The sequence below is a fragment of the Lithobates pipiens genome, unplaced genomic scaffold (genome assembly GCF_037356315.1).
Source record: "Lithobates pipiens isolate NorthernLeopardFrog02 unplaced genomic scaffold, aLitPip1_a1.2 Scaffold_25, whole genome shotgun sequence".
In the NCBI taxonomy this organism is placed as follows: Eukaryota; Metazoa; Chordata; class Amphibia; order Anura; family Ranidae; genus Lithobates; species Lithobates pipiens.
Genome location: NW_027507787.1, coordinates 126,649,196 through 126,662,862, shown reverse-complemented (window position 1 = coordinate 126,662,862; position 13,667 = coordinate 126,649,196). Strand labels below are relative to the sequence as shown.

Here is a 13,667-nt window from a genome sequence, read left to right as displayed (position 1 = left end):
TTTTTTTTTTCGCACCTGTTCATGTATGTAATCTTTTTTTCCATACCCTGCGGCTGTGGGCGGTGTTTGTGCGGGTATCCGCATCATGCCCGGTGAACGCTGCACTGTCTCCTGGGATTACGCCGCTGTAGTGTCATATTTTGCTCCCCATCGTAGAATGCTCCGGAAGAGACGTTGCGGCCTGAAATTTCGCACTGCGCATGCGATGCGTTCCAAACCCTTGCGCGATGCGTTCCAAAGGATTTGCGGCAATACAGTTCAGTGAAACCAAAGTGAAGTTAAACTTTAGACGGAGCGGAGAGAGAGGGTAACTGTGGCTCAGGGAGGGGATTACCTCCCCTATGTGGATTCGGGAGGGAATAATCTGACGGATTCAGTGGTCTGCATTGCCGCAAATCCTTTGGAACGCATGGCGCGAGTGTTTGGAACGCATCGCGCATGCGCAGTTCAAAATTTCTGGCCGCAACGTCACTTCCGGAGCATTCTACAATGGAGAGCAAACTATGACACTACAAAAGAAAACAGAAGTGATTGCTTGTGGGCTTCAAATGCCCACAAGCAAGATGACATCTGCTGTGCTCGATTTTATAAAGTGTCGATTATGCCAAAAAACTGACCTGGATACCGGGCATCAGCAGTACAAGTAAAGCCCCATACACACTATCAGATTGTCTGCTAATTTTTTCCATCAGATTTACCAAAACCATATAATATGAGGTCAAACCTTAGGGGTTTCAATGTGTATGCAATCAGGCAGGCCCTTGTACTACATGGTTTTGGTAAACCTGAAGGAAATAAATCAGCAGACAATCTGATAGTGTGTATGGGGCTTTAGTCTGACATTAGGATGAAATGCTTTTTTTACAAAAAAAAAAAAAAACATCAGTGCAGAACCGCTAACGCATTAACGTGTGCCCGTTTCGTGCTCTGCAAAAGACTGACCAAGTGTGAAAGGAGCCAAAATGTTCTTATCCATTGTTTACTGTGCCTAAACTTCAGTTTAACATTTGCTGGAACCCCAAATACGTTGGCTATTTTTCTGGACACTCCTAAAATTTGCATTAAATAGAACATTGTAAAGTGAATATATTTTCTAGTCGGAGGATCCCAAAAATATTGTATTCCTATTTGGGAGCCAGATTCCCAGGTTGCGCTTTTTAGGTATAGGACACTGCAGATTAAATCAACCTTCAGAAAGAAAGAAAGAGCCCTCATGCTGCTCATGGACTTTAGTTGTTTTGCATTTTTTTTTTTTCACCATAAAATAAAATAAAATAAACACCTCCAAAAACTAAACTTTTGTTTGCCTAGAAAAGGTTACCACATTAGGCTGGGTTCACACTGCTCCGACACAGAAGCTGCAGGACTTCAGATCCGACTTTTCACTGAGACTTCATGTCCGACTTTCATGCAACTTCAATGAACAAGATCCGACTTTGACCAATCAAAACAATTCCTTTGCTTCTGGGATGGAGGAAGCCTCATGTGAAATTTATAAAAAAAAAATAAAAAAAAAAAAAAAAAAAAAAACACACGGGGAGTCCTCCCCAGATACATTTGAGTCTGGTATGGATCCTGAAAGGGAACCCCACTCTAATTATTATTTTTTTAAATTGTGACATCACCCAGAAACCCCAACCATTGTGACATCTGACTCATAATGTGACAAGGGGGCAGGTCTCTGGGTAACATCACCAGATGGCCACGCCCCATAGCTATACAAGAATCAGCAGACAATGGAGATGACACAATAGCAGGAGGGCTGTTTTTTTCCCCATCACCAGAGGGAGAAGACAGGGAGAAGACTGGAGGAAGAAAACATTGGTGGCAGAATCGGAGAAAGAAGACATGAAGCTACAACGGGGGACACTCTACATTTTTATTAAAGGACTCGCCAAAAACCGTCTCTTGTTTTTTTGTAACACTACACTTCTTTTTGGTAAATGGGTAAGGGTACAATATACCCCATACTCATTGACATGGGGGGGGGGGGGGGCAGGATCTGGGGGCCCTCTCATTTAAGATGATTATCCAACTTGGATGTGACTTACATTCAAATCAATGGGCTGAAATCTTGCCCAAGTCGGACCAAAGTAGCGCAGGAACCTTTTTCAAAGTCAGACCAGTTAAGACGGCTCTCATAGGGAACCATTGATTCTTACATGTCATATGACTTGTGCTTTCGAAGTCTGAGCATATGTTGGACCAGTGTGAACTAGCCCTTAAACTGATACTACATCGTTTGTGTACTTACTTAGGAAAGGTGCAATCCAGTCCTAGAAACATTGTATATTCTCCATAGGGACAAAGAGCCACATAGTCCATTGTATGGGTTCCGCTCACACAGCACTCAATATTAAGAAATGACCTTAAAACTGCCATATTAAGCTCATATGTGTCCTTATCCCATTCCTTTGAGCTACGCAAAATCTCTTGGCGTAAGAAACTTCCCACGCTGGCATTTGGACTGCAGGCATCTTTTGTGAAATTCCGAGCATTCTCCAGCCACTCAAAGTACAAACTTGTTAGATTCATCACTAATGGCGAACTGATATTTTTTCCAGAGCTGGTATAGATAACAGGGATGGCAGGAGGGTGGCCTCCCACATCAATTTTCTGGTTCTCCTCAAGCAGGGCATCAGGACCTAAAAGATTATACTGGGCTGACAGCTGGAAAACTGGGTTCTCTGGGGACGGTCCATGAATCCACTGTGCACCCATCTCAGCCAGGCCCTTTGCTTAAAGTGAAAAAAGAAAAAGAAAAAAAAAAAGAAGAAGTTTGACATATATCTTTTAAAACATTTGATTTTAAACTGAATCACAAGCAAATGCATATTAAAGCCGAGGTCCATCCAGAAATGGAACTTACACTGATCCGCTTTACCACTGGTTAGCACAAGTGCTAAAACGGGGGGGGGGGGGGACTGGGAGGAGCGGATACCTGTCTAATCCAGGTATTTGCTCCCACTTCCAGTGAAAGATTGCCGCTGTATCCTCTGTGATCTACGCCATGTCCGGCCCCTCCTCCATTCCCCCCACTGTCTTCTGGCAGACGCACAAGTCCCAGAAGGCAGCAGGGACCAGTTATGCGTGACTCGCGAATGCACAGTAGGGAAACAATCTATGAAGCCACAAGGCTTCACTTCCTGATTTCCTTACTTAAGATGCCAGTGCCTCCACCTGGAGCCAAGGGACTGGTCGGCTTCAGGTGAGGACATCGTGGGTGCCCTGGACAGGTAAGTGTCCTTATTTTAGAACTCAGCAGTTGCAGTATTTGTAGCTGCTGACTTTTGTTTTTTTTTGCAGGCGGAACTCTGCTTTAACCCTAGGTTACATAGTTACATAGTTAGTAAAGTTGAATAAAGAAACCAGTCCATCCAGTTCAACTTGAGTGAGTGTCTACAATTGTCCCTATCCCTGTACATTGCACACTCACATCGGTCCCTACCCTCAAGGAGCCCACAATCCAAGGTCCCCATTCATATACTAAGGTTAATTTTGGACAGAAGCCAATTAACCTACCTGCATGTCTTTTGGAGTGTGGGAGGAAACCGGAGTACCCGGAGGAAACCCACGCAGGCACAGGGAGAACATGCAAACTCCAGGCAGGTAGTGTCATGGTTGGGATTCGAACCAGCGACCCTTCTTACTGCTAGGCGAGGGTGCTAATCACTACACCACTATGCCACCCAATAGGTTCAAACCTATGCATTTTTTAAGTGTGTTTTGCAGAAACGTCTTACAGTCATTTTAACATGGTTTCCTATGGTACAAGTTCACATCATTGTGTTTTGCGGCCGGTGCGTTTTCGGTAAGGGTTGGGGACTTTTTTTCTGTGTTTTGCGTGTAACAAACTTCAATGGAACTGCACCAGAAACGCAAGTGTCATGTTTGTCACGCAATCTCTGATGTGTTTTGCGTTTATTTTATTACTGTATATAGCTAGTGGCTAATTAGGGGGCAGGAAACAGCAGAAAAAAAAAAAAAGGCACGTGCCCCAACCCCCCCCCGGTCCATACGAGACCCTTTGGCTCTAGTATGGATTTGGAGGGGACCCCCTCCACGCCCAAAAAAAACACCCGCAGACCCTAACAACCACCGGTCAGAGTTGTCGGGAAGAGGCCCTTGATCCCATCCACATTGGGGCCTGGTGCTTTGGGGGGGCGGGAGGGAAGAGCCCCCCCCAAAGCACCCACCCCCCCGTTTTTTTATAAAGTTATAAGATTTACCATCATCTCTTATTATTATACAGTTAGGTCCAAGAAGATAGCAACAAATATAATAATATCTCCATAAACCAACATCATCACTTATGCCCCATACACATACATACATACATATATACACACACATATTATATTCAAAAACACCTTCTCCCGATATCTATGGAGCTTAGGACAGAGCCAGGGCCGTCTTTAAGGCAGGGCAAAAGGGGCAGCTGCCCTGGGCCCTGTCATTGTTGTGGGGCCCAGAACAGCTGCCTCATATTTGCCAACTATCCAAGTTTAAATTCCCTTGTCCCTTGACGTTTTATTCCTTTGTTGTGTCCTAATATCTGTGTGAAGTGCTGGTACTAATGCTGCCCAGCTCTGCCCTATTGTGTACAGATGACTCACCTGCAGACCCTGTGTTTACATATAAATAACTGGCATTCATATGTAAATAGTGGCGACAATACTAAGTAAATAGCTGCGGTGGGTGGTATTGATATGTAAATAAAGGTGGCATTCCTATGTATATCATGCTCCCCTGCTGTGAGGAGGTGATGTGCTGTAACCTCTAGCAACTAGTCAGTAAGCAGTAATGATATGCTGTAACTGCTGGCAACCAATTGCAATTGCTGCCTGATCCGATACAGAAAACGGATTTTAGGTCTAGCTGCTATTTATTGTATGTGTAGGTGGAGTGGGAAATTGCATGAGGGGTGCCCCCCCCCCCCCCCCCCAAGAAAAATTTTGCCCAGGGCCCAATCTATATAAAAGACTATATAAGATCACTCAGATCATTTTGCCAATGAATAAGACTTTTAGCTTGTCCTTCTGCCTTCACTGTATTTAATAATATATGATATATCTCTCCTATTAATCCTCTTTTAATAAGCCGTGTTGAAGTGGCTTTCATTAATGTCTCTGATGGATTATATTGTAGTTGGAATGTTAGGGCCTGACTTAGTAAAGCATGCCGTATCTGAAGATACTGATAGAAATTGCTTTTTGATAATTGGAACCTCTCCTTCAGAATATTAAAGGGTAGTAAAGGATCCCCTTCAAATAACTGATAAAGAAAAAAGTTAACCCAGCCTTTTTCCATCCCAAAAATTCTGATATTTTATTCAGCTCAGGTAAGCAGTAAATCTCCCATATTGGCATATGTTTTGTACAACCCTTATGCTGGGTAAGCATGCGTATTGTCTCCCAGTTTGTGAATTAAAGGGGAAGTTCCGCTAATCTGATCCCTCCCCCCCTGCAGTGCCACAATCGGCACCTTTCAGGGGGAGGGGGGTGCAATTACCTGGATAATCCAGGTATCTGCACCCACTTCCGGGCAGACCGCCGCAGACGCCCCGCCCCCCCCCCGCCGTTGTGTTCTGGGAAACACACAGTTCCCAGGACACAGCGGGGGATCTGAAGAGACGCGCAGCGCGACTCGCGCATGCGCAGTAGGGAACTGGGCAGTAAAGCCGCCATGCTTCACTTCCCGATTCCCTGACAGAGGATGGCGGCGGTGGCAGCAGCGAGACGAGGATCGCTCGTCATCTGCCGCCGACATCGCTGGACCCTGGGACAGGTAAGTGTGATTTTATTAAAAGTCAGCAGCTGCAATATTAGTAGCTGCTGGCTTTTAATATTTTTTATTTTAGGTGTAGAACCACTTTAAATAAAAGGTTGGAAATTTTCTTTTCCCATAGAATCCATGGGATACAATTCGCTGTACTAATGGTAGTGGTTTAAACCAGGGCTCGACAAACCCCGATCGCCAGGTCGCATTTGCGCCTAGATTTCGTGTCCTGGCGACTGGGGCAACGCTGCTGGGGTATCCTGTCTCCATTTGGACCCCGAACTCCGCCGCGCAATTCCATCGGGCCGCGCTGGCCAGTAATTGAGGCCGCGGCTTTGCGGCCTTCTAAAATCTTTCGGTAGTCTGGCGCCATCTTGTGGTGGATGTAGAAATTACACCCTATTCCAATAATGCTAATTCCTAATGGAGTGATGCTCCCCTGCCTGTTTTTTGCCCAACGGTGAGTGTGGTGGCTGGTAAATGGCTTCTCATTATATTATATATATATATATATATTATTAAATTTATTAATTTATTTATTAATTTAATATATATATATATATATATATATATATATATATATATATATATATATATATATATATATATATTTGTAATTTTTTTTTTTTTTTTTTTTGTCAAAAGTAAAAAAAAAATATTATTTGTAATCCTCCCTGCTTGACCCCTTTCACAAGGGCTGTCTGATCAGGTTCACCTGTCAGTTTTTCAGGCGGACCTGATCGAACCCTTAGCAGGGAAATGGCAGTAAATGAGCGGGAATATGTCGGAAATAATAGTCACATTCTTTTGTTAACCACTTCGTGCCCGCGCTATAGACGAAAGATGTCTACAGCGCAGACACCAATTGCCGGGAGGGCGTCCCTAGACATCCTCCTGTTTACTTCCCCTCTGCACGCCGCCATGGGCGAGCATCGGGGAAGTTCTGTGTTGGCCGTGTCCCTTGGATACAGCCAATCACAGATCATGCTAAATGACCAATCACAGTGGCCATTTAGCACTCGAGCGGTGTGTCCAATGAGAGGTGATCTCATATGTGGGGGGCTGGGGGCTATCTTCCCCTCACTCGTCTCCATGTCAGGCCAGGGACAGGTCCAGATCGCCGTCACGGACCTGGCTCCTAACTTTTTTAGCTGGCTCCTAGATTCCAAGCAAATTTGTCAACCCCTGGTTTAAACTGAGTCATTACTATGTTCTGTATGGGATCTATATTATCCAATTCCTCCCAACCACACCAGTGTTGAAGTTGAGCTGCTATGAAATATAATCTTGAATTAGGAACCACCAATCCCCCTCTATCTTTTGCCTGTTGCAGGGTTTCTAATTTTATTCTTGGTTTACCATGTTTCCATATGAGATCTCTAAAGGTCGCATCTATTGTTCTAAACAATTTTAATGGAGATATCTCCTTCCATTTACTTAGAACACCTAAACATATACACATTACACACACACTTTTTTTTTTTTTTTTTATTCTAACACCCTAGAGAGTAAAATGGTGGTCGTTGCAATAATGTCTGTCACACCATATTTGCACAGCGGACTTACAAGCGCACTTTTTTTGGGGAAAAATAATTTATTTAATAAAAAAAATAAGCACCAGTAAAGTCAGCCCAATTTTTTTATATATTGTGAAAGATAATGTTACGCCGAGTAAATTGATACCCAACATGTCATGCTTCAAAATTGCGCCCGCTCATTGAATGGCGACAAACTTTTACCCTTTAAAATCTCCATAGGCGACGTTTAAAAAATTCTACAGGTTGTACGTTTTGAGTTACAGAGAAGGTCTAGGGCTAGAATTATTGCTCTCACTCTTCCGATCGCAGCGATACCACACATGTGTGGTTTGAACACCGCTTTCATATATGCGTTCGCTTCTGCACGCAAGCTTGGCGGGACAGGGCGCGTTTAAAAAAAAAATTTTTTTCTTTATTTTAACTTTTATTTTTTTCACTGTTCTTTTAAAAAAAAGTGTGTCACTTTTATTCCTATTACAAGGAATGTAAAAATCCCTTGTAATAGAAAAAAGCATGACAGGTCCTCATATATGAGATCTGGGGTCAGAGAGACCTCACATCTCATATTTACACTAAAATGCAATTTAAAAAAAAATCGTCATTTGAAAAAAATAAAAACAAATAAAATGTCCCTCTAAGAGCTATGGGCAATGACTTGGAGACAGGTGGGGGCTGGGGGCGCTATCTTCCCCTCACTCGTCTCCATGTCAGGCCAGGGACAGGTCCAGATCGCCGTCACGGACCCGGCTCCTAACTTTTTTAGCTGGCTCCTAGATTCCAAGCAAATTTGTCAACCCCTGTACTAGACCCCACTTTTTTTCCCTATAGTTTAGTTTATTTTTTGGCGGCAATTTTTTTTTTTTTTACATACAGCTGCCAGTGGGAAATCCCGCTGACAGCTGATTACTCATCCGTTAAGGACGCAGCGGCTGGCTTCCTGGCCCCCTGCTTAGCAACCAGCTACATACAGTGTGTTTACAGTGTGCTTAAAGAAAAAAAAAAAAACAAACATAAAAACACAAAATGCATGAAAACTGCATGCAAAAACTCATTAAAAAAAAAAGATGGTTAAAAGTCAATATGCACTGCAAAACGTGCCTAAAAACGCATCAAGCACAGCAACATGCATCAAAAATGCACATGCAGAAAAGCATCTGGAAAGCATCCGGACTGCGTTTCTATCATGTGAACTGGCCCTAAGGCCCCTTTCCCACTGAGGCGATTTGCAGGCGCTAAAGTGCTAAAAATAGCGCCTGCAAAGCGCACTGAAAGAGTCACTCAGTGCACTCCAATGTGAAAGCCCTAAGGGCTTTCACACTGGAGCGGTGCGCTTGCAGGACGGTCAAAAAAGTCCTGCAAGTCACATCTTTGGAGCGCTGTAGGATCGGTGTATTTACCGCTCCTAAAACACCCCTTCCCATTGAAAACAATGGGCCAGCACTCCAAACCCGCCTGCAAAGCGGCGCTGCAGCGACGCTTTGCAGGCGGTTTCAATCCTTTTTCGCCCGCTAGCGGCCAATCTGCACCGCTAAAAATAGCGGCGCTTTACCGCCAGTGAGCTGAGTGCCCCAGTGTTAAAGGGGCCTAAGGGAGGATGGAGGGAGCAACTAAGAGGCTGTTTTTTTCCCTGCTTTCTTGGATTTGGTACATAAACACACTAAAAGGTTTTCAAGTCCCTTGAGCGGTACAGAGCCGCTGGCGTACAACTGCAACTAAAGAGAATGGGGCTGCTTCTAGATAAGCCTGCTCTCAGTTTTAACACTGTGATATATACGTCCCAACTTGGAATCTCACATAGGCGTAAGGAACCATATTTGCCTTGACGTAGTAGTGTGAAACGTGTATTTACGAAATGTAAGGCTGTCAGCAGATTGGCCTCCACAAACTCAGCAGTGCCTAAAAATGCTTAAAATGGGAGAGAAACTGAACATGTGCTTTACTTATTTTAGCCTATGTGGCCATGCACACATAGGCATTTAGAGGCAGAAAAATAAAAACAGCCAGTGCACCCAAAAGCAGCATTTTGGCAAAAACAAAACAAAAACGTTCATGAACTCTAGACGTGTTTACTTATTTCAATGGCCAGAATAAATTATGTGAATAATTCACATCCAGAGCAGATGTGTCACAGATGTTATGAGTACAATTTATTCCTATTTGTTTGAATTGTTATAAATTCTCACACATATATATATATATCTATGAACTATTATTGGAGTGATATGATGTCTAATAAAAGCTATTCAGGTTTTGAGACAGTAATGCTCTTTTTACACTTTTTAAAATTGATACTTAATCACTTCCCTACCGGACCATAGTAAAATGACATCCTCTACTTTGCGGGGGGGATATCTGAATAATGCCTGTAGTTACAGGCATCATTCAGATATCATTCTTTCCAGCTGGCGATTCTGTGCACGATAAGAACGATCATAGCAGCAGTTATGCCACTTGATCATTCTTATAGGTGATGGGGGGGGGGGGTGTCCCCCCCCACCCCCCCACCGCCATCCGGTGCTTCTACAGGCTCTCCCGTGCCATCGGGGGCCCGGAGAAAGAATCGTCTGCCGCCAGATGATGAGCATAGAGATTTCTGGTGACCAGTCATCTCCATGACCGTGGGAGACCCGGGCGCAATGTTATGATGTCATGCCTGGACTCTGCATTGTAAACAAAGCTGCGATTGCGGCCCTCAGCAGGAGATCAGAATTTTTTTCCCCCAATCTTACGCTTTACAGCCTGGAGGAGAGATGGGGGGGTTCTTATTGACGCTGTATCTCTCCATAAAGAGGACCTGTCACGATAGATTCCTATTACAAGGGATTTTTACATTCCTTGTAATAGGAATAAAAGTGATCAAAAAAATTTGTGTAAAAAAGGAGTGCAAAAAAATAAAATAATAAAAACATTTTTTTTAAACGCCTGTCCCCGGTAGCTCGCGTTTAGAAGTGAACACACACGCAAGCCCCGCTTACATATGTAAACGCCGTTCAAACCACATGTGAGGTATAGCTGCGTGCGTTAGAGCGAGAGCAATAATTCTAGCACTAGACCTCCTCTGTAACTCTAAACTGGTAACCTGTAAAAATTTTCAAAGTGTCGCCTATGTAGATTTTTAAGTACCGAAGTTTGGAGCCATTCCATGAGTGGGCGCAATTTTAAAGCGTGACATGTTAGGTATCTATTTACTCAGCATAACATTATCTTTCACATTATACAAAAAAAAGAAAAAAAAAATTGGGCCAACATTACTGTTTTGTTATTTTTTTTATTCATGAAAAAAAAAGGCGTTTGAAAATTTATTGCGCAAATACAGTGCAAGATAAAAAAAAGTTGCGATGACCATCTTTTTTTTCTTCCCTAAGGTGTCTGCTAAAAAAAAAACATAAAAAATGTTTGGGGGTTCAGAGTAATTTTCTAGCATATATAGCGCAAGTGTGGTCCATTCCTGAGAATTGCACCCATCTTTTCTGTGTTTTGATATATAGTAGTTTTGTGTAGATTTCATACATAGTAGTCTAATGCCGTTTTCATATATAGTAGTCTAATTAGTGGGAATGCTTCAGCAGTCCCACTATTGTTATTCGTTTTTTTATTTATTCATCATCATCTTAATTTTATTATTCCATACGTTTTTTGGCTCTGCGTAACTTCTGCATACTTTCAGCTATTACAGCCATTCATCTTTTAAAATGTTCATCTGTTTCAGCTGATGTGTGTCCTCCTTTTTTTCTACTATTTATACTTTTTAAAATATTAAGCTTTTTAACACTTTTTTTAATATTGAAGTCAATGAGAGCATGCTTAAAATCTGTAAAATCTTCTTCTGCTGCCAAAAGATTCAGCTCCTTCAAACTTTCACCTACAGACGCCAAACAAACTTTAAAACGTTCACAAAATATTCAGCAATCTGGCTATATATTTTACAGTTTGATATCTTTTACAGTTTTTGTGAAAAAGCTGTTTAAATTTAGTGATCATTTCAGAAAATTTTCATTAAATTTAGGACAGCCAGGCTTTTGTTGTCTGTTTTGTTTCCATGGTTACCAAGACTTCTTATACACAGTGATGGGCAGTGGGGGGAGAGCACAGACACACCATGTACTGATTTATAATAGAGGAATATGATAGGGCAGTTTTGATGGGGGCAATATGATGGGGCAGTTTTGATGCTATTCGGCATTCCCATGCATTTTCTCCAGGAAATGCATTTCCCAGTGTAGCTTTTATACATGGCAGTCTAAACGTCGTTTTCCGTACATGGCAGTCTAATCGTCGTTTTCCGTACATGGCAGTCTAATCGTCGTTTTCCGTACATGGCAGTCTAAACGTCGTTTTCCGTACATGGCAGTCTAAACGTCGTTTTCCGTACATGGCAGTCTAAACGTCGTTTTCCGTACATGGCAGTCTAAACGTCGTTTTCCGTACATGGCAGTCTAAACGTCGTTTTCCGTACATGGCAGTCTAATCGTCGTTTTCCGTACATGGCAGTCTAATCGTCGTTTTCCGTACATGGCAGTCTAATCGTCGTTTTCCGTACATGGCAGTCTAATCGTCGTTTTCCGTACATGGCAGTCTAATCGTCGTTTTCCGTACATGGCAGTCTAATCGTCGTTTTCCGTACATGGCAGTCTAATCGTCGTTTTCCGTACATGGCAGTCTAATCGTCGTTTTCCGTACATGGCAGTCTAATCGTCGTTTTCCGTACATGGCAGTCTAATCGTCGTTTTCCGTACATGGCAGTCTAATCGTCGTTTTCCGTACATGGCAGTCTAATCGTCGTTTTCCGTACATGGCAGTCTAATGTCGTTTTCCGCACATGGCAGTCTAATCGTCGTTTTCCGTACATGGCAGTCTAATCGTCGTTTTCCGTACATGGCAGTCTAATGTCGTTTTCCGCACATGGTAGTCTAATCGTCGTTTTCCGCACATGGTAGTCTAATCGTCGTTTTCCGCACATGGTAGTCTAATCGTCGTTTTCCGCACATGGTAGTCTAATCGTCGTTTTCCGCACATGGTAGTCTAATCGTCGTTTTCCGCACATGGTAGTCTAATCGTCGTTTTCCGCACATGGTAGTCTAATCGTCGTTTTCCGCACAAGGTAGTCTAATCGTCGTTTTCCGCACATGGTAGTCTGATCGTCGTTTTCCGCACATGGTAGTCTAATCGTCGTTTTCCGCACATGGTAGTCTAATCGTCGTTTTCCGCACATGGTAGTCTAATCGTCGTTTTCCGCACATGGTAGTCTAATCGTCGTTTTCCGCACATGGTAGTCTAATGTCGTTTTCGTATATAGTAGTCTAATGTCGTTTTCCGTACATAGTAGTCTAATGTAATTTACTGTATATAGTAGTCTAATATCGTTTTCATACATAGCAGTAGAGCTGATTTTCAAAAAACTGGTGTGAAGAGATTGCAGTTCATAGAATATAGTTTTGTGTTCTCTGACTCTGCCTGCTATCTGGAGTGTCCGCGCTGCCCTCTTGTGGGCACTGTGTGTTAGTGCTCCCCCTGCTATAGCGTAACACACAGTGGGAGGAAAGCCTAGTATGTGAGGAAGTAATCGTCTAGCAGTGTGACCCGTATTACCAAAGTTCTGCGTCCGTATGCGCCCTCCGGTCCTCCCTGAGGCCTCCAGGATCCTAATGTTACGAAAGCCATTGTGGTAGAGCTTCTCGGCGGCTCCGATCCCGGCAATGCCCGAACCTATGATGAGAACAGCAGGTCTCTGACGACCCATCTCCTCCTCCAACTCTAACCCCAGAGTCTGCTGATTGGGCTGGACGAAGAAGAAGACGAGGAGGGGGAGGAGCCTGCTGATTGGCATGTTGGACGATGGTTGAGGTGAGAGTGCGAAGTGCGGAGATAGCTGAGAGCTCCGAGTTACCTCAGAGGGCGAAGAGCGGGTAGAAGGAGCTCAGACTTCTGTGCTCCTCACACTCCAGACTGAGCGCACTGAGATTGCACAACACTGAGCATTCCCATCTGTTCTGGGCAGGAGATACTTGTCATGTTTCCAAATCTCACTCTTGCAATGTTTAATGTTTCCACATTTCTGGCCCAGAACATCGATGTATCAATAAACAGGGTTATCCGGGGACTGTGCACCCCACCAGGGAAAGTTCAGAGCCCAACACTTCACAGAAACCGCGTTCACCAACAGCATTGCCAGAGTCCCAGGATGGACTTTTCAGATATAGGATACTGCAGATTAAATCAACCTTCAGAAAGAAATAGAGCCCTCATGCTGCCTCATGGGTGTCCGCAGAACTTTTTCCAAGGGGGGGCATCATTTTAAGGCCACTCATGCTCCGCTCCTTTTCGGCAATCTCATGAAAATCTTTCCACTGG

The 13,667-nt window shown here is 43.5% G+C and overlaps 1 protein-coding gene across 1 annotated transcript in view; it reads right to left on the bottom strand.

Moving 5' to 3' along the window:
• Positions 1-13,256, bottom strand: part of PAOX (polyamine oxidase) — a 58,837-nt gene extending 45,581 nt beyond the window's left edge. Inside the window, exons 1-2 of the mRNA XM_077454840.1 lie at positions 12,906-13,256; positions 2,255-2,738 (exon numbers count right to left, since the gene is read on the bottom strand). Of these exons, the coding sequence (XP_077310966.1) occupies positions 2,255-2,738; positions 12,906-13,143 (722 nt within the window). The 5' untranslated portion in view covers positions 13,144-13,256. The remainder of the gene's footprint in view (positions 1-2,254; positions 2,739-12,905) is intronic.
• Between the last annotated feature and the right edge of the window lie 411 nt (positions 13,257-13,667).